The sequence below is a fragment of the Falco punctatus genome, assembly GCF_963210335.1.
Source record: "Falco punctatus genome assembly, chromosome: 3".
NCBI classification, from domain to species: Eukaryota; Metazoa; Chordata; class Aves; order Falconiformes; family Falconidae; genus Falco; species Falco punctatus.
Window position 1 is genome coordinate 51,342,551 of NC_137582.1, and position 26,210 is coordinate 51,368,760.

Genomic DNA, 26,210 nt, shown 5'->3' on the forward strand with positions numbered 1-26,210 from the left:
CCAGGCTTACCCTTGATGGAAACTGTACGTCTTACGTGACTACCTTAGAAGTTGCTCTGAGACTTGGACACTTGCTACTCAGTATATACAGCTTGTACAAATACATGGAATAGGAAAGACAAGAGTCACCATGCCTAATTACCTTGGGACTGTGGAATCTCCTTGAATAGCATCCCCTAATAAGGAAAATAGTGGAAGATCTATTTAGAGCATTTATTTCTGGCTTGGAACACATAACCATGGTCATCTCTGTTTCACATGATGAGAGGTGCTCTCCTGACTCTTCGATCCATCTGTCTCAAACTATTCAGGTGTGCCTGTAGACTGAAGAGCTAAACTTTTCAGAAACCAGCTGCTGGGGCAGAGAAGGGGGAGGGCTTTTCCAAAAGCAGCAGCAGATGTGGTAGCTGCCACAGCAGAAAAATACAAAGACAACTACATTTTGAGCAATTGCTTTGGAAACTTGAGCTGAGCAGCTGATCGCTCAAACATCAGCCATGCATCCAACTTTTGCATGAAATGAACCAGAACAGCCTATGTAGGAGAGCAAAAGCTTTCCTACATTTTTGTTTTATGCCAAGACCTACGTGGCTCTGGGTTTCATAACTAGACATACGGCCTCTTCAGTCTGAAGCTCTCCTTCTGTAACACCACACAATCAGATGCTCTACGTACCCTCCAAGGTCTCAATACTGCCTACAGCAGTCATAACACAGGTGGTAGAGGCCACATTTCTGCACCACCCAAACGCATCCTTTTTTGACACCATCCTCTGTCAACTTTGATGTTTTTGATGGAAGTGGGAGAATTACAAATGAGCAATTTGTAATTAAAAGTTACAATGGATTACAGACTGATCAGCGAAACATTAAATTACACTAGCAGATATCCCTCTTGTATAAACAGAGAGATAATGATAAGGTTTAAAACAGAACTGTAACTGGGGAAAGGGAGCCTCTAAAGACAAGGGACCCAATGAATTTATGTTTGTGCTGTAAGACTCAAAAACTCACCAAAAATTAAGACCCCCAAGAAAGTAATAAAAAAAATTCATCAGTCTTAAAGATTTACCCTTCAGTGAATTAAACAAAGGAGAAATTTATGAAGTGTCATGGCTGAAACTAACTATGACTCAGAATTCCCTCCACCCGTGACACGAACCTGATAAAAATCTCTTCAATGCAATACTACAATAATCAAACCTCTAGAGAATGCTTTTTATAAGGACTAAATTCTATACTCACATTCTGAACCATTCTACGCAGAATTCACCTGACAGCCTACAATGCTCACAAGGGACCTGTGAGGTACTGGGAGATGCAACCACTTCAATTGCTGTCCAGATTTTTTTCCATATTTTTTCTTTTAGAGAGATTAAATTAAGCTTAAGAAAAAATTAAGTATAAAGGAATGATTCTCCCTTGGTACAAAAACCGGGACACGATCTCTGTGTAATGTCAAATACAGTAGACGCCTGTCAAGTTACAGCTAGGAAGGAAGAGTTCAAGATTGCTATCAAGCAGTTATTGGAAGTACAAACTGAAAACAAATTTAAGTCAGTCACGATATTCAAGCATAAGGCTTTGGTCAGGGATCCCTTGCATGGTACATGTGAGCTGCATTCCTTAGCATCCCCTTCCTGAAGGAAAGCCTCATGGCCACAATGTAATTTATACATGTGTCACAAACACTGAAAACTAGTGTAATCCTTCCCACCCCACCCCCTTTGCCTCTGTATACTCAAGACACTCTGAAACAGAGATTTTATAAAAATTCTAAGCTGCATTTATGATGAACTCATTAGCAAGAAACCAGGAATGCTGGAACTGCCTGTGGTTTGGGAATTGGGGCTATTTCCCATCTGGGGATTGGGAAAGCCAAACTGCTGTGACTGAGGAATTAACCTGCAAAATGCTGCGAGACACAGAATTTAATTTGGGACAAATTAGTTACAGAGAGAGAAAAAAACAGAACTGAAGGTCAAAGCAGGGCAATGAGACAGCAAGGTCTGAAAACAAAAAGTAGGCAAGACTTGCATCAGCAAGGGAACCAGTCTTTGGTTTAGTGCTAATGCACCGGGGTCTTTCCTCAGCAAATCGCAGTCCATCTGCTTGGCTGAGGAGGAATGCACCCCAGAAGATAGAGAGATCAAGTCACCCACTACAAGGTACAAAAAAATTGTGTGGGAGGTGGCCTCTGTGTTCTCCTCCAGGGGAGCAGTGCTCCCCTGCTCAAGTGACATACCCGGCCTCCAACTGCAAGCACGTTTTAGATAAAGGCACAGTCACTGTATGTAGCTCATGCGCAGGCGCAGACGATGCTTTCAACAGAGAAAGATTTGGAGGGAGGAAGGAGATAAAACACTGGGATGTGGACTGAAGTAGAACATTTTGTAATGTGTTCTGCCTGTAAGGAAAACTGCAGGAAGAAAAGCAATAAATGCATTCTTTGGCACAGAATCAATTGCTATTTAAGCCAACGCAGACAGACAGATGTGGTAGGGGCATGGGGAGAAGAGGGATTTTTCTGGCTTTGCTTTATAAATAAATCACTGTTCTTGAATCCAGAAGACATTTTCTCTGACCGCTATATGTATGTAACTCTTCTAGCCTGTTATCACATGCCTGGCAAATTTGTCTTATTGTTTATTCCTGTAAAAATAATGGTTTCCTCCTCCTCTTCCTCTCTAGCACTTGTCCCACACCTTTCAACAAATCCTCTTTCCCCTGCTGCTTCTCACCTGAGCAGTGGCTCCTGTCAGCAGCAAGCTCATGTCCCTCTTGCACTCAACTTGCATTTACGCTCTACTGGTCTTTTCTAGAAAAGCATTTCAGTCAGTAGTTTCTTCAGCACTACTTTTGACTTAATATTTAAGTCAGCTGATTACCGCTGCAACAGTTTTCTGGGAACAGATGTAAGACAGCCTACAGCACCACAGTACTGCTGAGAGATTAAGTTGATGCTTATACACTCCGGAGCCAAAGCCATCGTGCACCGAAGGGTCAATCGTCAGTACAATGCATACAGGGATTTAGTTAACATGAATGGGAGTAGTTCAGCAAAATCTCCACCGAATTATTATCCCTGAATGTATCCGAGGAATTTAACCAGCGCCCTTTGCAGCTTCTTGCTTTGTTCAGTGTCTACAGTGCTAAGTCTAAGATGCAATGAGATTCTTGCCTAATCTTGCAGACAATACATTTCTGAAATTTTGGTAACAGAGGATTATTGGGTTTGCACAAGGAAGAATTTTGCTTATAACAACAGGATAAAAAAATGCTAGAGAGCGTTATCTCTGCAGATATAATTACGTGTTTGGCAACCTCCACCATATGCATCGCAGCACTTCCACACGGACTAGAGAAGGTTCGCAGCTGTAGACACTGAACAGCAGCACCTCTGTCAGAATTTCTGTGATCTTCAACACGTTAAAGAACATGAGTGAAAGACTTTATGCAGAAAGGTGGAAGATGAAAACACAAAGCTAAGGCTCAGAAACATATGAATTCAATTTAAAATTGTGACATACCCCCCCTCCCCTTTCAGATCAACTTCAGCAAACCTAGAATACAAAACCTACAGCAAAGCAGCAAAAACCCCCAACCAGCTAGCATCCTGAATCCCTTCCCCAAGCTGTAAAGTCTGTTGTTTGCAAATGCAAACTTCCTTTGGAGGGGGGGATGAAGCATGGGGATTCTAGCTGCTACAGTTCTGCTGACCTAAATATAGGACATGACCCAATACTGTGCCAATAAATTTGTATAAAATTAAGCGCTTTTTTGCCTAAATAAAAGACATTAAGCTTGAACTTACATGTTCTTCTGAAGCATAAAGGACTTCCATTAGCCGATTGACAAGGTCATTATTCTCTCCCCCGTGTTCTTGGCAGAGAAGTTCAATCTCCCTTAATTTGCCAAAGTAGAAATCCCTTTCCTTCTCCACACCTTCAAGTGCAAGTTTTAATGAATGTACCTGCATATAAACCAACACATGATGCATCAACTGTGAGGTGCACTACAGACAAAACAACTCAGTCTAAAGTTATGCAAGCTGAACAATCTTAAATATATATTCAATTCTGTAGCTTAAAATGAAGTCTACTTTTTTTTTTCCCCTGAAGTGCTAGATTGAACCTTACACAACAGAGAACAGTAAATCAAGCTCCACCATTACGCCTCTTGGATGCATCTTAACCTTGATCCTTAAAGGTCAATTTTCTCAGTGCTCTTTTATACTGAAACCCAAAGCAGCAGTTCAGGACTAAGGGCTGCTTAAGACTTGTCTCCTAGCAAAGCTGCCAGAAGTGTCACTTAATGGTAAATAATAAAACTTTCAGCTCAGTACTTGCATTATTTTGCCTGGGTTAATGTGTAGTTGTTGGGAAACCTGAAGTATCTCTTTGCCTAAAAATAAGTAGTTCTAGCAGAAAGGCTCACAAAGGGAAGTGGTCTAGTTAGGAAATAAAAAGGTCCTCTAGTTGCAAATGTGAGTACCGTTGTGTCATTTTTTCCCCTCTCCTTTTCTGCCTCCCCACTTACCATACTGTTACAGACTTGTGTTTTGGCACTCCGACTGACCAGCTGCACCATGGACCTTTTGCTCTGACTGATGTGCTGCTACTATCAACAAATTCTCTCACATGCCAAGTATCCTCCTTGCAAACTCGTTCACAGGAGTCTTCAAGCTATACTGTCAGTCTCAATTTCACCACTGGGACTGATGCAAATCATTTATGGGCAACGTAGCTGTTAATGATTAGGCTTCATATAAATCATGACAGATGTTGCAATATACTTTTATACATACATATAAATGCATATCCATGTATATCTAAAAAAGAAATTATGTGGGTGCATAACAGATAAACTACTGTCCAACAGGGTATACACAATCAGGATAATGTGTAAGTGGCTCTCAAATTCGAAGGACAGCTGTGTAATGAGCAAGAGAAATAATGATCAACGAAGCTAATGCACCGACCCCAATCACATCCAAATTACAGCCAAATTAACATCCACATTTTTAAGGCCATAATTATACAAATGTTTTTTTAAAAATAAAACACGTTAAATGAATTAAATCACATCAGACTACATTTCAGTGAACTGATACAATTTAATAGAAAGTTCTGCGTTGCCAGTTCTACTGCAAGGTAATTTATTTCTTTCACTAGTAAAAGTACAAGCAGAGTTCAAACAAATCTTTGACAGCCTTCTAAATCCTATCAGTTCATTTTTCCATAACTGCTGAGCTAGTGATGCCTTTTTCTGACCTTTGTTTGCACTCTCAGAGGTGTCAGACAGCAGAACTAACCTGTTACCAGGGCAGGATCTCAGAGCATCTAATTCACATACTAACCCAGTTCTGACCAGCTGCCCGAGTGCGACTCTCAAGTCTTCCCTTGACAGTTTGAATCTATGACTGATACAATGACCAGTCACCTTAAAATTAACTATTTATTCATGAAAGTAAGAACAGCAAAATGGGACACGTGTTTATGGTATTTTGGTCTATAGATGAAGACCTCACATTTAAGATGTGTCTCCTTGATCTGCAGCAGCATATTCCTTGAGAGCAACACCTGCATCCAGACAGAACAAGAACATAACAGCTTCCAGGTTTCTTGCTCGGGCTTGGGAAACCAGTGAACTTCAGCTGAAACACTGGCAGCTAACAGCATAGACCATCTCCCTTTCTGATCTGTTTACTGTGAAGGCATTCTCCTCTTTTCATTCTATCATGTTCACTGCAGTTTCAGAAACAGGATCATTAAATTACGTGTATATGCTCACAGTTCATTAACTACAACATATAGTAAACACTGTTATAACCAGACCAGATATGCTTTTCTTCAGCTACATATCAACTACCTGTCTGTAACACATTAATTTGTTTTTCTTCAGATACCGAGCACACCCACATCCTCCTCTTTCCTTCTAGGAACACGCCAAAAGGCTGATCCTGTAATGAGGAACAGCGCGCGCTGGCTCCCATGCTCTGTTTCTGGACCAGAAGTACCCCTCTGCCATCCAGTTAACGGGTACAAAGGCAGCATTTCTTACTAACTGGTCTTTTCTCTGACGGCACTTATTGGTAGTAGGAGAATACTCACAGGACTGCAGAACCAGGCTGGAGATTAAGCATGTACTGTAAGCACGCAGTCAAGATGGTGCTGTTTTCAGAAAATATGTGTATAGTAGCATAGAGTTAAGGGTTCCTGGGACCACTCTCCGTATGTAAAGGTTCCTTCTCTGCATGTACCGGTCCCTGGTGTGTGTTGTCTCTTCCGCTGTGCTCAGAAATGCTTTGGGAGAATGCTAGCTGGCACAGACCAAAACCACAGCAGAGACCACTTCAGTATTTTAATGCTATGGGTAATCAAGTTCCAGTGCACAGTGACATTTCTTGGAAGTGTTCAATTTACTATCAGGGACCATGGCAATAGCTAAGAAAATTTTAAGAGAAACTTTATGATTTCCGGGAGCCGTTAAACTAGCAAATGTTATGGGCAGCATACGATTATTGCAAATAGCAAATTAAGCTACTCTATGGTAAAATACAGTGTACAGACATTCCCACTATTTAAAATTTTCCACTACAAATTGCATGGAAGTTCAGACGTTTCAATCTCCCTTAGCTGCCATCCATGAAAGCGCTGAAATAAAGTCTATTACAGCCACATAGGAATTTGTTATCCACAGATACCATTCAACATGTCTTACTTGTAATTAAGACAGCAACTGGGTAAAAGTGGCTGCTGTCTGCATCTCCCTGGTTGCTGGAGAGTGGCAAAACCCAAGCAATTTGGCTCTTCCAGCATGTTCAGACTAGGGGTCAGAAAAACCTGGCTCAAGACTGCTTGCAGCACAGCTTTTTTGGCTTGTGTTCTATGCCCATGGTGCACAAGTAACCATTAGTGGGAAATGAGATACCAAAATGCCAGCATTTAAAAATAATAATAATAAAAGACTACTTCTAGACCATTCCAGCTAGAAGTCGTCTCTTAAAAACTAGCTATTAAAACACCAGCTTTCCAAATCTTCAGTTTCTTCTCCTCTTTGGTGATGGGGAAAATCATCAGCTTTCCCTCAGGGTTATTTGTATATTAAGCTTAAGGTTTTCACACATGGAACGTGCTAGGAATACATTAGCAGTAGATGTGCTAGTGACTGCCTATTTTAGTAAAGATCAACTATTTTTATGTTTCTCAGATCCCAACCAACTCTTCCTCCTGAAGCAAACACATTCTGACTTCCGAGTATAAATGTCACAGTTTAAGGTGCATTAAGCTGACGTTTGAACTCCACCCTTACGCTGATTAAAAACCCCAAACTTCCATGAAAAAGCTAAGTGCAACATTTAAAAACTTTTCTGTTACAGCATCAATCAAAAGCCCACTGGAAGGGCTGGTGGACCCTGTTCTGCTCTCTACTGCTCAGAATTAAACCCTGAATCCACAGTCGGCCATGTCTGGGACATGGCTACCCATCCACCAGCTTTAAGCGAAGCTAGTAGCCAAGAATTTGCAAACAGTGCCCCAGCAAACTGAAATCTTTGTTGTTCAGGTCAATGGAAGTTTGAAACTGAAACGCCCTTAATTGTGGAAAATTACACTTGATCCAGAATAATGACTTCTTCCTGAATGCAGCTGCCAGGCAGCTCAGACTAAAATAGGAGTTTTTTTCCTCATGGCGTAAAGCTCCATAGCATAAATTAAAATTAAGCCCTTACATTCCTAACATTAAAAAAAAATTCTGAAGCTTTATTAATTACATTGCAGAACATTATTTATAACATAACTACGTATTCTCATGAAGGTAGATCACATATTTAAATGAAAAAGGCGTATTACCTGAACGCCTGCCTTCCAGAAAGCAGAGTGCAATGAGCTAGTCTTGATTCAGCTGCAAGTCTCTAACACCTTGGTATTACAAACAGGCTTGTTTTCTCCACAACGACACATTAAAATGATTTATTTCAAATTTGTAATACACCAGAGCAAAGACACTATTGGGATTTTTCCTATCAAAGTGAAATAAAAGATAAATTTCAACATCTAATAAAATTATCATACTTCAGCAAGACTTACCTGCTATTCCTAAAATCACCTTTAAAAAACACTGGCAAACACCAGTCATCTTTGTCATATGTTATTTTTAACAATAGATCGCTTTCTTTTTTTTCTTCCCAGCTGAGCTATTTCAATCTTTTATCCCTTCATAATTCTGGAGAGCATCATTCAACAGAGGGCAATGTTAGATTTCATGCCTGTCTGTGACAATGAACGCATCTAATTTTATGCCTCAAGCAAATTTACCTGTTCACTGAGCTGTATAACTTGAGTTTCCAAATCTTTATCTGATTTGGATGCTGAGCTGCTTGGTGCGGCTTTTTTTGCTGAAGATGGGCGAGAGGGTGTTGATCCTGGTTTAGAAGCTGGACTGGATTTAGCAGCACCTGAAAAATACAATAAATAAATAAGAATCAAGATCTACCTCCATGATAATTACTTTCCAATTAACCTGGTACTGAAACAAAAGTATTTGTTTTACGGACAGCCTTTCTCTCTCTCACTTCCAGGTGACAGTGGAGGAAGAACCTGTGCTGCTGTATCTTAGGAAAGGAAAAAACACATTTCCTAGCAGTTTTGAGTTTGCCAGTCAGAGCGAAGTAACTCAAACTAAAATAAACAAATATCAAACTAAGAAGATAAAGTTCCCTTAGTTCTCAGCAGCTTTCAGCTTTAAAAAAAAAAATAAATGTGCAGTTAACAGACCATTCCCCCAGCCCAATATTTAGTGTCTGTATCTATTTTCAATTTCCCTGGAGAAAGACAGATTTGAAATAAACTCAACTAAACTGCCTTTGTGCTTTCCTCATTTTCAAACGTTAAGCCATCCCTGAGACAAGGGCATTGAAATTCAGACAAGAGCACGCAGAATTAAATCCATCGGTGAACTCAGTTGCCATAGTGACCAAGATGACTTTTGATCTGCTTAGGTTTTGCGATTTGTTTTTAATTACTTGCACTGCAAATCTGCCAGAATATGAAGCAACATCTTTACCAGCAAAACTGGCAATAACAAGAGCATACAGGCACTCTTTTTCACAATACCTGTGGCCCACAAATGCCCAAGCAGAGGAACATTTGTGTGAAAGGGTTTTTGGTGCCTTCACACGAACCTCACAGCCAGCTCCTCACACCGTGCTCTGCCTCTCCACCTTTCCTCTGTGTCACTGCCCGCCTGATTTCGTTGCTCAGCGTTGGTACACGAGTGCCTGGCTCACAGCTGCCCACCTTGCCTCGGCCCCCACAAGCACTGTACTCTGACTCTCAGCTTTTTCCTTACCCCCTCCAACTCAGAATAAATTTCAGATGCAGTGGACATACGTCTTGTGCAAAAATCGCTTGGGTCAAGAAGACGGAACAGAAACCCAGCCCTCCCTCTGACCTATTTTATTTATTAAGCAGGCATGTGAATCAGCAGTCCTGCTCTGCAGCACCCATGTTTGTCACTGTTTCTTACAAAGAGCAAAACACAGTTGTCTGGACATGCTGATGGGCTCCATGGCCATCCTCCACCATCAAATGCTGCCGGCTCTGGAGCCCAGGCCACACAGGGTGCAAGAGAAAGCCTGAATGCAGCAAGCAAACTCCCAGCTGAGCTCTGAGCTTGAGCTTTCAGTTCACCAATTCCAGAGGGATTTGCCCTGGCTTTCTCAGCAGCCACCTTCCAACCCCGTATCTTACCAGCTGCTCCTCCCATATGATTACTTGATTTATGGCACGCTATAAATTGTCCTAAGTTGCCATTTCCACAACGTATCCCCAGTGTCAGAAAACACTTTAATAAAGCAATTCATTGTAAACCAAATGTTTTACAAAGGCATGGCTAGGAAAAAATTGCAAGGAAGCAGGGAAAGGCAGGAGGGGGAGAGACACAACTTGTGGGGCTGCCCACAAATATGACCAGATTGTGGAGCTCACACAATCTCACTGACCCAAGACTGTGTACACTGGTCCCTTGGAGGAGCTGAAAAGCGATGGGAAAGGACAGCAGCAATGTGTTATTTAATCAAGCTTGCTTAAGCCTTCCTGATTTAGTCACAGGCCTCTGTCTGTAACAAGCGTCTCCTCCTGCCTCTAAGGATAACCCGATATAAAATGGGTCATCTAATGCCAACAGAACACAAATAAACAACTCTATAATTCAGTTAACATGTGTAAACATTTCTGTGCAAGATGCCCATCCTCCTTTTCTATGTTCTTTAATATAAGACAGATAAGAAAAAGCAATATATATGTTGCGTTTTATTTTGGTTGGTTTTTTTTTTTTTTAAATTAGTGACTCCAATAGCTTCTATGTCTAAGTGCATTCACAAACTCTAGCAAATCTCAGATATAGTAAACAGACTTACTAAAGCTGGGAAAATTCCATGTTGTGTACATGCCTGAAATTAAACTTCTTTTCACATCATACTTAGATCAGCAGAGAATAAATCATTTGTGGGAAAATTTTAAAAATTGCCAAGATGTTTTGCTACTGTTTCTTTCTTTCTTTAGGCAATTGCATAAGCTTTAGCATCCTGCCTTCAATGCTTTCTAGGTTCAGTCCATATTCTGACTAACTAAAAATCAGCTGCCTCAGAGCAGGATTATTAATATGCTCTCAAAGCCAGGAAAATCATTTTCATTTGGATTAGTGGATAAACAGAAGAAAACTGATGTCAAAATATGCACGATAACACACACATGAAATGATCACTTTGACTATAGCATTCTAGTTTGGTCTTAAGCTATTTATGTATTAATTTTATATATTTATATTTATTTATTATATTATTAATGAATACTTGTATCACATGCAACTGCAACAGTTACCTATAAAACATATAAAATAATAAATATGTATACTAATCCAAGGTGTCAATATTTATTTCTTATTGTATTCTACACCTGCAAGGCACAGTTCAGGATATCAACTGAAAACTGAATGTTATAAAACAAGCTATGGACCTTCAGATGTGAAACCTTGGTGGGTCGATGCAGCTCCCCCCTCTACCAACTACCCTTCTTCTACTTGAAGACTCCACCGGACTTCCCCTAGGCAGCAAGCACCTGCACACAAGCACAGGAGAAGCCATTCAACTTTTCTTGGGCAGCATCCCCCAGCCTGTCAGCTCTTCACCATTTCTCCTGGGGCATCACAGTGCAAGACCTAAGCAAAGCATCTTGTGCAGCCACAGGATACTGCTCCCTTTCATGCTCAACAGCACCGTGAAGCGAGCTAGTTCTTTGTAGATCACAGTACTGATCACAAAAAGCCAAATCATTAAGTACACACCTCTTTTTAACCTGCAGAGAGAGTTAAGGACAGAGTAGGCACAAACATTTTATCCCCAGGTATTCTCTCTAATTTGCAGCTGAGGCACCCTCCCAGAGCGTGCTGAGCAAGTCCACATCACCACTGCCTGCAGACAGAGGGCTGGGTAGCACCAATACACCGCATTATATTCTGCCCTCCTTTGAAAACAACAGTCTTTTGAATTTCTACAGCAAAGTGTTACTAAGCTTTATAAAGTCCAGACAAATCAAAGGAAATTGACTTTTGCTCTGCTGCTTAGGATCAGCTCTTAAATGAACATGATATTCCAATTTCAGTAACACAGATAAAAAACAGCTAACTTGAGCGTTTCAGATGGTATCAGCAACAGCTGGATAGAACTTAATTGCAACAGAAAATGCCTAGGGATTCCTAATTTAAAGTTTCCTGGAGGCAAAAAAAAAAAAAAAAAAAAAGAAAAAAAAAAGCTTTACCACACACTTATTTTGAAATATCAGTTTTAGAACAAGCTCAGAGGTAAGCTTCCCATTCTAACAAAAGCTTAATTTCATAAAAGAATTAAAGGCTGCTGGTTGGTAGAGTAGTACAAAGTACTTCAAACAGCCAGATATTTAAATGGAGATGAAAGATCTTGGTAGACTTAATGACTTTGCTGTTGAGCACCATAATGACTTTGCACTCAATTAGTGCAATTGTGGAATAATTCCTAATGCATTGCTCAGAGGGACTATAATATAATCCAAGTAGTTTAAAATCTGTCCAAAATAATATCTTCCATGAAAATATTTATATTATAACCCACTTACAAATTCTGAGGAAGCACAAAAATTTACACAAATATTTTATATAAAAGAATATCTCATAACCAGCTCTCCTCACTGATCACAGAGAACTGCATTGTAATCAGCACCATAAATGTTACCCGTTACCAATTCCTTTTCAAACTCACTGTTGATGTTCAGAAAGAAGTGCAGACCCCTGCCCCTGGAAAGGAACAGCTCCATGCACGCCCCAGAACATGCTGGTAGCCAACAGTCTGGGAGGCAGTGGGGCAGAAAAGGACTTGGCGGTTGTGGTGGACACCAAGTTGAGCACGAGGAGCACAAGCCAGCAATGCAGCCTCGCAGCACGGAATGCCAACAGCCTCCTGGGCTGCATTGGGAAGCGCATTGCCGGCAGGCTGGGGGAGGTGATTCTCCCCCATTGCTCAGCACTGATGAGGCACGTCTGGAGTGCTGGGTCTAGTTCTGGGCTCCCCAGCACAGGAGAGACATGGGCATACTGGAAAGAGTCCAACAAACGGCCATGAAGATGGCTAAGGGACTGGAAAGGCTGAGAGAGCTGGGACTGTTCAGCCTGGAGAAGAGAAGCTTCAGGGGGTTCTTATACGTGCGTGAGGGGAGGCTGCAAAGAAGATGGAGACACTTCTTTCAGTGGCCCTTAGTCAAACGACAAGAGGCAATGGGCACAAATGGAAATACAAGAAATTCCATTTAAACATAAGAAAAAACTTCTTCACCCTGAGGGTTACCAAACACCTGAACAAGCAGTCCAGAGAGGCTGGGGGGTCTCCATCCTTGGAGATACTCAAAACTCGACTCGATATGGTCCTAGGCAACCAGCTCTAGGTGACTCTGCTTAGAGCAGGAGGGTCGGACAGGATGATCTCGGTGGTGCCTTCCCACTTCCACTGTTCTGTGAGAACTTCTGTTACAGCATACTCTGACTTTAGACCAATGCAGGGTCCAACTGGAATTTTTTGTAAACAGTATTGCAGCTGCTTCAGTTAGCACCTGCATAAACTTTTGTACTTGCCCCATGTAACGCTAGCAGAGATGGGAAAAATAAATTCCCATTTGAAAGACAAATTATTTTTTTGTTGTACTGAAATAAGTTAGATGAACCAACTTTGAAATGCATTACAGGTTTCTATCTGCAGTGCTCCAGAAAAAATAACTAGTCAATCCATCATAATTAAATATATCCCGCACAGTTTCAGCGTTACTATTCTTTTTGGTGAAGACGTAAGCTTCACAAAGAGATGTACACTTCTGCAATTTAGAACAGTGGATGCTGGTACTGTAGAGATTTTGGGTACAGCAAAGCCAGGCTGTGAATTCCCAGTCGCTTTACATCACAAGTGCAGTCCTGCAGACAAGAAACCTATTTACTCTTTATGGAGAAATCTTCCTTGAAGCTATATGAGCAATTAATACACCGTTAAATATTTATGTAAGATTCCAAGAAAACATGTGTGTGATTACAGTGTAGACATGCATGAGGATGGTGCGGAGAGCAATGGAAGCCCTGAGCAAGCATAAGGCTTGGCTGAGTCCACATGACCACTGACTTCAGAGGAATTTGAGAATCACTCACCATCTATCTTCAGTCAAATTAAAGGATTCCATAAAATTAGTATTCCTGATGCATGCCACAGAAGAAAAAACAAACCCACCAAGAGGCCACAGAGCTAGCAATTTCTTCATGAGCTAAAGAAAAACTCTGTATCCACTTAAAATCAATGACTGAGAACAGTATAAGAATTAATATTCACACATACTTATTGTTGCAGCTACACCGGGATGGAAGAAACTGCTCAATTTAGGGATACTTAATAGCACAAGTGGTGACAAATGATGCTTAATGGGAATGAAACGACCTCAGACAAAATCTGACTTGACTTTTAGCATCCCAACATGCTGCAGTGCAACTGCCTAATTATTTTGTGGTACTCACTTTCCCTGGGTGGCAGGACCCCTCTGTCCCCTCAGCTCTCCCTACCTCCACTGCTGCTGGCTACAGCACAGTCTGATGAGCTCTACGTTGGTCATCACCGCCAGACAGCTGACAGAGAAGTGTGTACAAGTACTTGCAACTGAAGCACCTTTTACAAATTTCAGCAGAGCAATCCAAGCAAGAACATATCAGGCAGTCTACTTGTCAGATGATAAAGTTTTGCTGATGGCACGACTCTCTCAGTTTGTCTTTAATAGAAGGAGATTTGATAGTTGGGAACTAACCCACAGCCTTTTCCCCAGCATAAATGAAGACTTCTCTTTAGATCTAAAATAATAGCTGCCATTAAAATGTTGGTTAATTGTTCTAACTGAAACCCCTGTTTTCTCTACAAACACCTTCAAGCATGCAAGCATTCATCTTCAGTGGATGAAACCATTCCACATAGGCTTAACAGAAGGATACAATTTAAAATTTGAAATGCTCCTAAAACCATGCGTTTTCTAAAATTCAACTGTCTGCTTAGCTGTAAGGAGAAAGCAGTCTCAAAAGGAAAAATCTGAAAGAAAACATGGGAAGAAGTGCATATTGAAACTTGAAAGATCATGCAAAAATCTGAGCAACACAGACATTCAAACCACACCCATAGTACACGGAAAATTAAGACAGCAATTTTCACCACTTTTCTAAACACAATTTGCTTTCTAGAAAAAAGGCCCTGGCTCCTGCACTGCAAGCAGCACTCCTTCATGGTCTAAATTCTTGGGCTCAGTGGGTTTAAAAATTAAACTCTCCTCACGTTGGCAGAAGGGGTGTGTCTGTATTAAGGCTAAGCCACTTTCTACCTCCCAGGCCAGCACTGTCACTGCACATGCTGTTCCCATCGGCTAGTACAATTCCTGGCCTCGTATGAACCAGACACAAAAGCATTTTCAATTTGTCGCCCCATGGCATTTTCCATCTCCAGCTCTGCCACGTTGCCCTGAAGCACCGCACCGCTGCAAGCGGAGGGTACCACCAACAACAACAACTGCCAGCCACTTGGGGAAAAAGGTAGCATGTTTTAGTGGAAAGCAAAGAAAAAAAATCATTAGCATGAGTTCTCTAGTCTCCCAGGAGTCCTAATCACATCACTGGCTGCTAAAATAAAGCCTGTTTTTTCTGAGTATTTTTATCCCTCAAAATTAATTTACAGCACATCTGCCACAGTAGAATATACCACTTCCCTAAAGAAAATCAGTATTTTTTTTGTGTGCAATTGGCTCTTCAATGGCACAGTATACATAAAGCATTCGTGCACAAACAGTTCATTCTGCCCTGGTTATTTTCCCTGTCATAGCATGAGTATTTTTAGCCTTCATGTGATCCTCCAGTATTTTCCAGCTCTGCTTTAGTCATCCTGCTCTCACTGAATATTTCAAGCTAAAACTTCTAACAGCCTTCAGATCTAAGAACCTCCTGCATTTTTAGCTTATATGTAAATAATTAATTTGATTAAGCTGTCCTTTACCTGTGCTTTTTTGACACCCCACACCCATACACAAAACAATGCTCCACAGAGATTTGCTCTGACATACAGCAATACTTATGTAAGACACTAAGCTAAAACCCTGACAACCTGATCACCATTTTCAATTTGATCAGATGAAGCTTTTTCTGCTGTTTTCCACAGGGAGCATTAGAACCGGTACAAACAACAGTGCCCTAATATTTTAATCCCTTGCCATAATTTTGACTCTACATCTGTAGGCTGCTTACCACTGCATTAGAGAAGAGCGGAGCTGTAGATCGAAAGTCGGCTCAGGGCTGGCAGATGGCATTATATCTAAAAGCAGCTGTGGTGCTGCTGGCAGAGAGCCTGCAGCGGTGATCTGTGCTGCTGGCTCCGCTCCTCGAAGGATGAAAACATATTCATTCCCCCAGCAGGGAGCTGCATTTACCTGGCAGATCCTTGCTGCTCCTACTCTTTCTAGAAGCAGCCTTCTACAGGTATTGCCAAAGCCATCCACCCACTGTGCTGCCATCAGTTCTGCAACAAATCGGCTGTGTCTCTCAAGGAAGGGACGAGGCAACGTGAGGGTGGCACAGCAGATTAGTTGCAGGGACCTATTTATGCTTCCATTTCCGAGCTGCATTATCCTTGACCTGCGCTGACTCCTCAGTCGGATTGCCTTTGGAAGGCCATGGCTGCTGGCCTGCTTCCCGACAAAAAACGGCGCGTTTTCAGATTTCTCGAGTTTTGGGTTGTTTTAAAAGCATTTTAAAAAAATGAAATAAAGACCACACTCTGCATTTGCAGAGACGTAGGTAGATATATGTATGGAAAGCAGATCCTTGATACCATAGGTCTTGTCAAGCTTTAGTGTCAGATTAAAATACCAAACATAATTCTAACTCATGCCAGTACCTTTTGGGGCAAACTTTCAGAGAAGTCCTTAGGGATTTGACCACTTTATTGTTAATTGAAAGACACATCTTAGTCTAACTCTGAAAATACAGTGAGTGTTACAAAGAAGTGATGAGTAATTCAAGAGATCGGCACCTCCTAAATCACTCAAAACCAGAACTCTGACAAAGGGCACTGGAAGAGTTATTCCATGGAACAACAGGAATCATCTGAAACACATACGATATTGCTAGTGGGTAAATAAATTACTCCTTTAGAAATGTATATATTTGACCAATCTAGGCATATTTAGGAGTCTGTCATAACCAAAAATATAATATGAATGTGTATCCATATGTGTGCTTGCTCCTGACACTAAACAACAGATGTCTACATTTAGGTATGTCCACTGCGCACCGTTTAAAAACTTTTGGATTATGTTGAAAGATCTTCTGAGTTCTTTATATTCTCTCACTACTGCTTCCTTTTTGTTTTGTTAATGAACTGAAACAAGGCAGTACTAAGATTTCAAAGGTTCAGTGCTAATGTAGAGCAAATCACACAAATTAAAAATGACATAAAAAAAGAAAATGTACAAAACCCGAGGTGAGTGGCTACAGATGCTGGCAAATGCTTGCTGCATTGGTGTAAGAGGTTATTGCATCAGCAGCCCACAATGTTTATTGCTCCCACAACAAAGTCAATGGAAGTACAGCCGTGCCCAAAACCTCAGCCATTTCACTGAAGACTCAGGAAAGTAGAACAAAAGAACAACATAAAAGTCATAGGTAGCAACTTAAACTATGCCACCTGATGTTGTACTTACTCACGGGCACATATTCTCTCGGAGTCTGTAACATCAAGGAAGACAAAGCTCCAGATGGGGCAGGGAATTCTTAACATGCTGCAGGGGAACTCACGAGGCCTTCTCTTTTTTTGCCCTTTTCATATAAATGGCTAACCTTGCTTTGCTCACATGGGCATATTACAGTTCCTATAACAACCGTAATGAAAAAAACAAGCCTTCATTTCCAGCTAAGCACGCAGGTGCACAAGGCAGAGGTACAGAAGCACATCTTTTATGGCAATTTCCCAGCTACCCAGCACTTACTTCCACATCATCTCAATTTACTCCAAAATGGCAGAAGATGAGGCACACACAAGCTCGCAGATGCATACGGCACTCCTCCCAGTGTCCTCTCTCTGTCAGCAAGCACCCCGTAAGGACTCCCATCCTTTCAAGTGACCAGGCTACAGGGTGTGGGCAGGCCAGGCACACAGGCTCAATACATCAGCAAAACAAATACCTGCTCACCCAGAAACTGCATAAACCTTCGAATGACTGACACCTAACTGAAATAGCCCTAGTTCTAAAACACAAGCAGCAATACAAGCCAGAACTCTCATTTCACCTAGCATCATGAAATATCCACACGCCCCCTCCTCAGCTCAACAGAAATTAAAATGGCATCCTGCCTGTCATACTTCTGGACTATACTTAAGAGCGATGGAAGCTTTCCATGAAAAGGCTAACTCTCATAGCCACAAGACCTTACCAAAACTCATCACACTATCTCTGTTTTCCTATTCCATACACGGGCTGGGAAGGTACAGGACATGCTCTTCGTACAACCAGTGACACCACACAAGATCACTGCATTATCCTCCGTATCAGCTAGATGGTTCCACTCCAGTAGCTATTCTATTTTTCTAGAATTGTCATCTCCACAGCTCTACTTTGGATAGCACATTTGTGACTTTGGCAAAAACAGATCATCTGCAAGAAGAATTAACAAGCGTGGTAAAGTCTGTATTTAATAAAAGCGTCTTTTCCAGTTTCTCAGTTGGACAACATTGTGACATTAGCACTCGGGTTTTTTTGTTTTCAAAGGGAGTGCAAGACATCACGTGGGAAATTATAGTGTACCAGGCCCTGAAATTCAGAAGTTCAGACACAAGATGGTGCAAAACAAAGATGCAGACAAGCTTTAGAAGCCCAAAGCAGCTCTGGCCTGCTATTAGGTGCTCAGTTTCCTGGAAGCACTAATGAGCTGAAGGCAGCTGGCCAAGTAAGCCCCACTTGGACGTCAGAAGTGATCAAAGCAGAACTCTGGGTATGATCCAGAGCATAAGCCAGCCTAAAACTAAGGGCGCCTGATACCTGCCCCTTCCCCTTACCAGCACTGGTGCATATCTCAGCCCATGAGAAGACAGGTAACAGATTTAAGTAAAATGAAAATTAACCCTTATTTGAGGAATGGGTTAGTATGAATAAGGTAAACTCACTCAGGACAAACCAATAAAAGAATTGTGTGTGCATGCACATATGTTTTTGTTTGCACAAATCTGTATCTGCACAGGCAAATCAACCCCAGTAACACTTGAGCAGCGATCACTTTTTAAAAGAAATATTAGCTACTCTCCTGTTCGCTTAGCTCTCAGTTATCAAAAAATGGCATCTGCTTAGTGACCAGTCATGCCCATATTACATAAACACCAAAGATCAGGCTTAGTTCTTTGGCCTGTTCCAGGAACACTGTTGTGGTTTCACCCCAGTAGGCAGCCGAGCCCCCCACAGCTGCCCACTCTCTGTCCCCTGGTGGGATGGAGGAGAGAGTCGGAAGGGTAAAAGTGAGAAGAATTCACTTGTTGGGATAAAGACAGTTTATTATGTAACGCAAAAGCCACGCACACAAGCAAAACAAGATAAAACATTCACTCATCACTTCCCACTGTCAGGCAAGTGTTCAGCCATCCCCAGGAAAGCAGGGCTCAGTCACATGTAATAGTTACTTGCAAAGACAAGTACCACGACCCCAAACATCCTCCCACCCTTCCTCCTCCTTCCCCCAGCTTTTATTGCTGAGCATGACATGATACTGTCTGGGATACCTCTTTGGTCAGCTGTCCCAACTGCGTTCCCTCCAAGTTTCTTGTGCACCTCCAGCTTGCTTGCCGGCAAGGCAATGTGAGAAAGAGAAAAGTTCTTGACACTGTGTAAGCACCGATCAGCCATAACTAAAACATCCACGTCTTACCAATACCGTTCTAGTCACAAAAATGAAAAACACAGTACCATACAACCTCCTGTGAAGAAGGTTAACTCTATCCTAGCAAAACCCAGTACAAACACAAAATTAAAAGTTAGAAGACAGGTATCTTCAAGAAAGAGCAACAGTTTTATGTTGTTCACTTAAGAGGACTAGCGTCCCTGAACAAAAAGCACATAAAGCCACTGATCAATTAATTTTTTCCTTCTGGTCAGCCCTTAAGATTTGGAAACATTTCACGTACCATAAAAAATAAAAAAAGAAATCAGCCTGTGCTAGCAATTTCCTGTAATGGTGGAGGTGCGAGAGAGGAACACACTCCATTTAATGTTCTTGAATACACTTACACATACCACACTCAGCAATAAGAAGGTTAAATGCCTTTGCGTTCACCATCAGACATCACTAGAATCTGCATTGTTTATATCAAGGGTTCAGTGGAGGAGACCCCATGTTTGATAGGGTTGGGCCAAACTAGAGCGCACCACAAGGTGTTAACTTCTGTCTCAGATGCTAGGCCTACAACCAGTCAAAAAGAATGACCCACACACATGAGGAAATTAGTATTTATGTAATATATATCACAGTTTATAATTGTCTTCAGAGACAGAAATTGAATTCTTTAAGATGCAATATACCTGCAGTCGGAGAGTTTGCATGGTGAGACTTTTTGGGCAGATTGAAGATCTGTTCACCAGGATCTGGTGGAGGAATAGCATCTTGGCCTTGTCGAGCTTCCACAGGATCATACTCCTTCCCATCATAGTTAGCATCAAAGAACTTCTTAAACCACTGAATGAAATCTAAGTTGTCCTGGAAGCGCCCTTTGACCAGTTTTTCCACAGGAATTACCTGAAAGGTAGAAGAAAGGTCTCAATAACATATCACTGCCATTTTTAAATTTAAAAATTACATCACACACTTATTTGGGAAAAAGTCTACTAACTATATCAGCATATATTCCTCTCCCATTGTTTGCTTCCTAAAAGAAAGGGGATTATGGTGGACTTGCAAGTGCTCTTAATAAGAAATAGAATCAAAATAAAACAAAGTCACAGCCTTTGAAGTGGCTATAAAGTGGGTGTATCTAAGCCTCTGTAATTGCTCTTCCAGGGTTACTCCTTTCCTATTGCAGTGACAGCCATGATGAATAAAGCTGCTCTGGGAGCAGCACTATATTCAGCTAACTAGGGATTTCTGTTTTCAATGGACGTGCTACAGTTTGGCATACTAAAAATCCACAGTTCTTCAAAAGGTCCACATGGTAGTTTCTTGCTCTCTGTCTTACTGTTTGAACTACAAAAACCCAGCAGCTTTTTCCAAGACATGCTGAAGTTCAAACCAACCTACATTTTGGTAGTACATGTTCATCATACAAACTAACCCTGAGGTTTTAACCTTGTAATTTTTTTTCCATTCCATATATAGCTATACATGGAACAGTCTGTGGACATGCAGAAGTTGAAAAAAAGATGCCTATAATGTTTTAGCAAAACCAAAGAAAGGTTATGAGGCTGTCTCCATATCCACGTCCTGCAAAATCTTCACAGAAATGAAAGCTCCAAAAGGTGTCTTGGACCAATATAACATTGCTCAAGCTTCCCAGGCACTGTGGGCAGACACAAAGTACAGCTGCAGAAGGAGGGTTGCCCTGCTTTGCTTAATTCATGCAGCTGATTAAAAGGTCAAGTTAGATGGATCTTAATGTCTCCCCAATGCATTCAATTTTCAGCTGGAAAAAGGGTACCGAAAACCACTGCAATTTCCATTTCTTCTTCAAGGTTAAGCCGTATGTGCAGCATTTTATAAGTCTGTGATACTCCTAGAAGGATTAACGTGGCATTTAGCATGTCCTTTCAGGTAGTTCCACCTGTATCTTAATTTTACACTGAGATGGTATAGTAAGTTTGCTGCCAACAGAAAAACTGAAAACATTAACTTTATTAGGCTTTCCAATATTTCACTAGCAAATCACAGTGTAAATAGAAGCATCCACAACATTTCAGGAAACAATGAGGGCTTTCCAGTGCTTTATAAAAAAAGTGTTACAGGACTCTCGATTAAGACTGTTTACATTTCAGGAAACGCTAAAACCAGAGCAGAACCTTGAAATGGTATACAGGTACTGCATCTGTATAAAACTAAAACTACATTGGTGAGTCCATCAGACTCTCATATTCAAGCACAAACCAATACCTTATGGTCGAACAAGCCATTTTCTAAGAGACTTCCATTCTTAGCTTTACAAGATCACATGTGCTGTCCAACTTATCGATTCACTAGGTAAATTATTCCAGCTCTTGAGTAATTTAAATTCCTTAAACCCTGTTTTGGACAAGAAACATGGAATGCTTATGGGAACAGCATATTTCCAAGTTATTTTGTTGGAAATTCAGGTCACCAATAATTTTACTGTATCTAAAATTAAGGTTCACTGATGGTACAGAATTTCTAACACATGGTATTTTATCAAAAGGGTCTCTGATATTAAGATACAATGAGTTAGGCTGCAAAGTTCCTCAGAGGACACATGGACTCAATTTTCAGTTTGTACCTAAATGGAGCATGCCAAATTTTTTCCTTCATGCCTAAATACCCTCTTTCAGATGAAGAAAGATCAAGAACATCATCTTTACATACAACTTTTAACTCCAGCTTTCAGTCCGAAAGTTGAAAAAGTGGACTTTAAGTATTTTGTAGTTTATTTCCCCTATTTGTTGATCTTACCAGTTCATACAACTCTTGAAGTCTGCAGCAATTGACATACAAATACAGAATGCCTACCTTATCCACATTCATCCTTTTAAATGACGCTTGCAGAAGTTTGAAATTGTGAATGTATTCATGCTCCAGCTTTGCTTGAAACTTTACTTTCTTCAAGCTAATGCACCCTGGGAACAACATGTCCATGAACTGGCAGTAAGCTGCTCCTATAACAAGAGAATGCATTGGTGTTAATCCAGATGCAACCACCTAAGACCAAATGGCATTTAATGTCATTAGCAGAAAGCAACTGAGCTGAATAAGTCCCTGCTGTAATTCAACCTAACGCTATGCACCCAAGATGCACTTGTCTAATGTACATTGAGCAGTGTGACGTACTAATGTGGGTTTTTTCCATTCACTCTGGATGCATAATGAATTGTGTTCATTATGAAAGAAGAGCCACCATGACTAATGCAAAGTAAATCTTTCTTCTATTTAAAATGGATTTTCTTGGGAGTCCCTACACACACTAGAACTGTCCATACAATGAGAAGATCACAGTCCAAATGGGAATCTCTTAAACAAGCTCCACTCAATCCTCACAGCCCCCTAAATTCAACCAAGATCATCTCTTTTCTGGCACTTGTAGCTGAATGCCAGTCAAGTCCAAGGCAATCACTTAAGATTGTATCAAATTGTGATTAAAAAAAAAAGTAATTGTGAAGTTCCAGCTTCTTAAAACATGTTAGTTCCTACCCGTCTAAAAAACAGCCTTACTGATTTTCACCTCCCAAGTAAAACGTTTAAATAAGCAGAGTTCAGGGTAGTCCGCCCATAGGTTTCAGAAGCTGGGCTGCCAGCTTCAGTTCTCACTCAAAACAATAAGGTTTTCTAAGTTCAACCTTGAGGGCTCTCCGAACTTAGACAGTAGTAGGTAGGGGGGTGCATGCCTCTGTGTGTATAACTCATCCAGCACACAGTGGCAAGTACATGGAAAAATTTCTGAACAGTGTACTGAGAACTGGTAACCTCTCCAGCCTTTTCTTGTATGCAGGGAGCTTCCTCCTACATCATCATGCTGTCACTGCCATTTGCCAAATAAGTCTTTACTGTTGACACACTCAAGTGTTTAGAAATAAAGGACGAAAATGTTTGAGGAAATCAGAGGAAAACCAATTTCAGTTCTTCAGAATAGAGTTTTCTACAAAATGCTTTCTACTTAGTAAAGGTTCAGTGAAGTCCATTTCTGGAGCAGAGGGCTATGGAGTGTGCAGTGCAGCCCCTGCACTTGCGCGTACCGGGCAGGGAAGTGATCGCATGGCTACTCCTGACGAGTTCAATTTCACTTCCACAAAAAGGACTATTGTGCATTTAATGCAGATCAGTCTTGACAAACAAGTGTCCAGATCTCACCTAACAGTTCAGCCCAGTATCAATGACAATGATTTTTATCAAAAATAATTCTGCTCAGTGCTCATACCAAAACCAAATTAACAAAGCGGACTCTTGGCTTGCCCAGTTGTACAGGAGACACAACAATAACTTACTTTAAGACATTTTTCTCCATGGGTATGCATCTGTTTTGACAGGACCAACTTTATGCATGAGATAGTATCTCATTCTCTGTATCCACTCAACCATCATATGAAGGGTTACAGAGCTTGTAACTTCCCCAAAAGAAAAGCAGAGTTGAAGAGTGGAGTTGAAAAAAGCTTCCCAAAATACTGAAGGAGGTTTTGCTAAGGGGCTTACCAAGATCAAGCTTTAATGCTGAAAACTGCTGCCATTTTTTTAAAAAAAAAGTAATGATCTTCATGTTGCCAACCTTTGTGGGAGAAAAAAGTTATTAAAAAAATATCTCATTTTCCAAGCATGTGCTTAGCTGTTTGCAATGATTTTGTTATGATTAGGAATCAAAGTAAAATAATCCCTAAAGGTGAAGGAGCCTTCTGGCAGGTTACAAACATCGGATGACAAATTTGCATCTCTTATAGAAAGCTATAGAAACACAATTAGTTATTCAAAACTCATCCTTAGCAAGAGAACTAGTAAATACGTGGCAACAGAAAAATGACATTACAATTAAAAGGACGGATATACAGGTAATGCATGACTTGACTACATTCATTACTACTTAATTTCATGCAAAAGGATTATTATGCAATCATTTAATGTTATAAATGGAATTTGTTCCTAACTCTGTCCTTTCATCCTCCCCATACCCCAATTATAAGCTTTACTCTGATATCCAAGTAATTGCCTAGAGGCTTTGAAAATGCACTGTGCAACCTTTCATCTAGATCCTTTTAGAAAACTAGAAGCCCAAAGTGTTCACATGAGATTTTCTCCTTCTGCTGGTAATGCAAATTCCTTCTGCATGCCTTTAGACAGAGTCTTCCTAGGTTTAAGACTCTAGTTACGGTATTTCCTTGTGTTTTCTTCCCATCCTGCTGGCAGTTGTTTCTGTGCGTCTGCCAGCCAGGGGGTGGTCCTGGGTCTGCACAACACTGGAGGGCAAAAAACGCTGGACTACATCCACATGACAGCACGAACCTGCTCTCTGACACAGCATCGAAGCTGGCTGCTGGGCCATTTCCCCAACAGGAGGATTTTATTACATCGGCAAACACAATTCATTAAAATGCTCCTTCCTGAAGTACAGAAGCAACATACAAACATGGGCTGAGCTGAATACCGTGAACTACAAAGAGGAAACTCTTCCCAGCTCCCAAAAGGCAGAGACCTAACTACCACAACGACAGGAGAAAGTAAATATATCACAAGTCAACTGGGACTAGCTGATTTTGGACATGGAGGTTATGTACGTATTTAATATTATATACTTATTTATTTATAATTTAAAAATTTTACCCCCTAAAGCTTGTAGCTGTCACATTGCATTTGAATGTGACAAATGCACAGCAGAATGCGGACGCTACTTTCTACACTGCCCGTGGCTTAGGTTTCCTGGAGGCAGCAGAAAGAGCAGTCCTACTTAAGTGATGCAAGACTGCAATGCCTTTACCTCCCAGCCACAGCATATAGACATGCAGTCCTCTGCAGTGGGCAGCACTTTAGGCCTATGTAGCTTACTATACAACTGATGCTTCAGCGTGGGTGCATGGGAAAGGAATATTTTTAACAAAATGTAAAGAAAATGGCAGTAGAGTTAATGACATCGTGGCTTGTGACCTATCTCTTGCATATTTTACATGGACAAAAGGATTTTTATGCCACTATATTTTATTCAAGATCTAAAAACTTCCCTATGTTTTCTCAGAAAAAAAAACACCAAAAACCTGAATTCCAAAAAAAACCCACCCCTAAAACCTTAACAAATCTTTACAGAGGAGTGAAAACGTACTACCTGTCCAGAATGACTCTCACAATAAATCTATCTCTATGACCAAAAAACTTTTATATGCATAAACATGCACATACACACACAACCAGAAATAATCCAGAATCTACTCCAATGAAAGATTGAAACTACAGCTGGTAACACTGCAGAAAAGGGATCAATGCTAAAAACCTCTCACCCTGTATTAGCTAACAAGCAATACTGAATCACTGGCTAAAAGTCCTTTTGTGTTTTGATCTAGAATATCCACGCAGCCATTTGTCACAGAAGATATTTACAGGCCAGACTCCAAACCCAACGTGCAATCATGGCCGTGCTGATCACGCCCCCAGCAGCCGCTGCTTTTGCCCCCATTAACCAGCAGAAAGCTCAGCAGCATCAGGGTGTTGCGGGCATTTGCTGGGCTCCCCACACCCGGCTGAGGGCAGAGCAGGCAGCAAACGCAGGGAGGGCACTGCACCTGCGGGGCTGGGCAGGCAGGCAGCTGCCAGGAGGGGAAGGGATACTGAGGCAGAATTAAGACACAGAACAAACTGAGAATGGAAAAGGTGGTCGTTTAAAGCTATTACAATTGAAGGGTTTTGCCACATGCAGTGGCAAAGCTGAAAATTTCTACTAAGTCCATA

The 26,210-nt window shown here is 41.1% G+C and overlaps 1 protein-coding gene across 5 annotated transcripts in view; it reads right to left on the minus strand.

The window, feature by feature from the left end:
* MAPRE2 (microtubule associated protein RP/EB family member 2) overlaps positions 1–26,210 on the minus strand; it is a 99,937-nt gene that overhangs the window by 4,918 nt on the left and 68,809 nt on the right. For all 5 annotated transcript variants that reach the window (XM_080381510.1, XM_080381507.1, XM_080381508.1 and 2 more), the window contains 4 exons: positions 22,302–22,447; positions 20,156–20,369; positions 8,318–8,457; positions 3,814–3,972 (listed from right to left, as the gene is read on the minus strand). In XM_080381510.1, the coding sequence (XP_080237636.1) occupies positions 3,814–3,972; positions 8,318–8,457; positions 20,156–20,369; positions 22,302–22,447 (659 nt within the window). The remainder of the gene's footprint in view (positions 1–3,813; positions 3,973–8,317; positions 8,458–20,155; positions 20,370–22,301; positions 22,448–26,210) is intronic.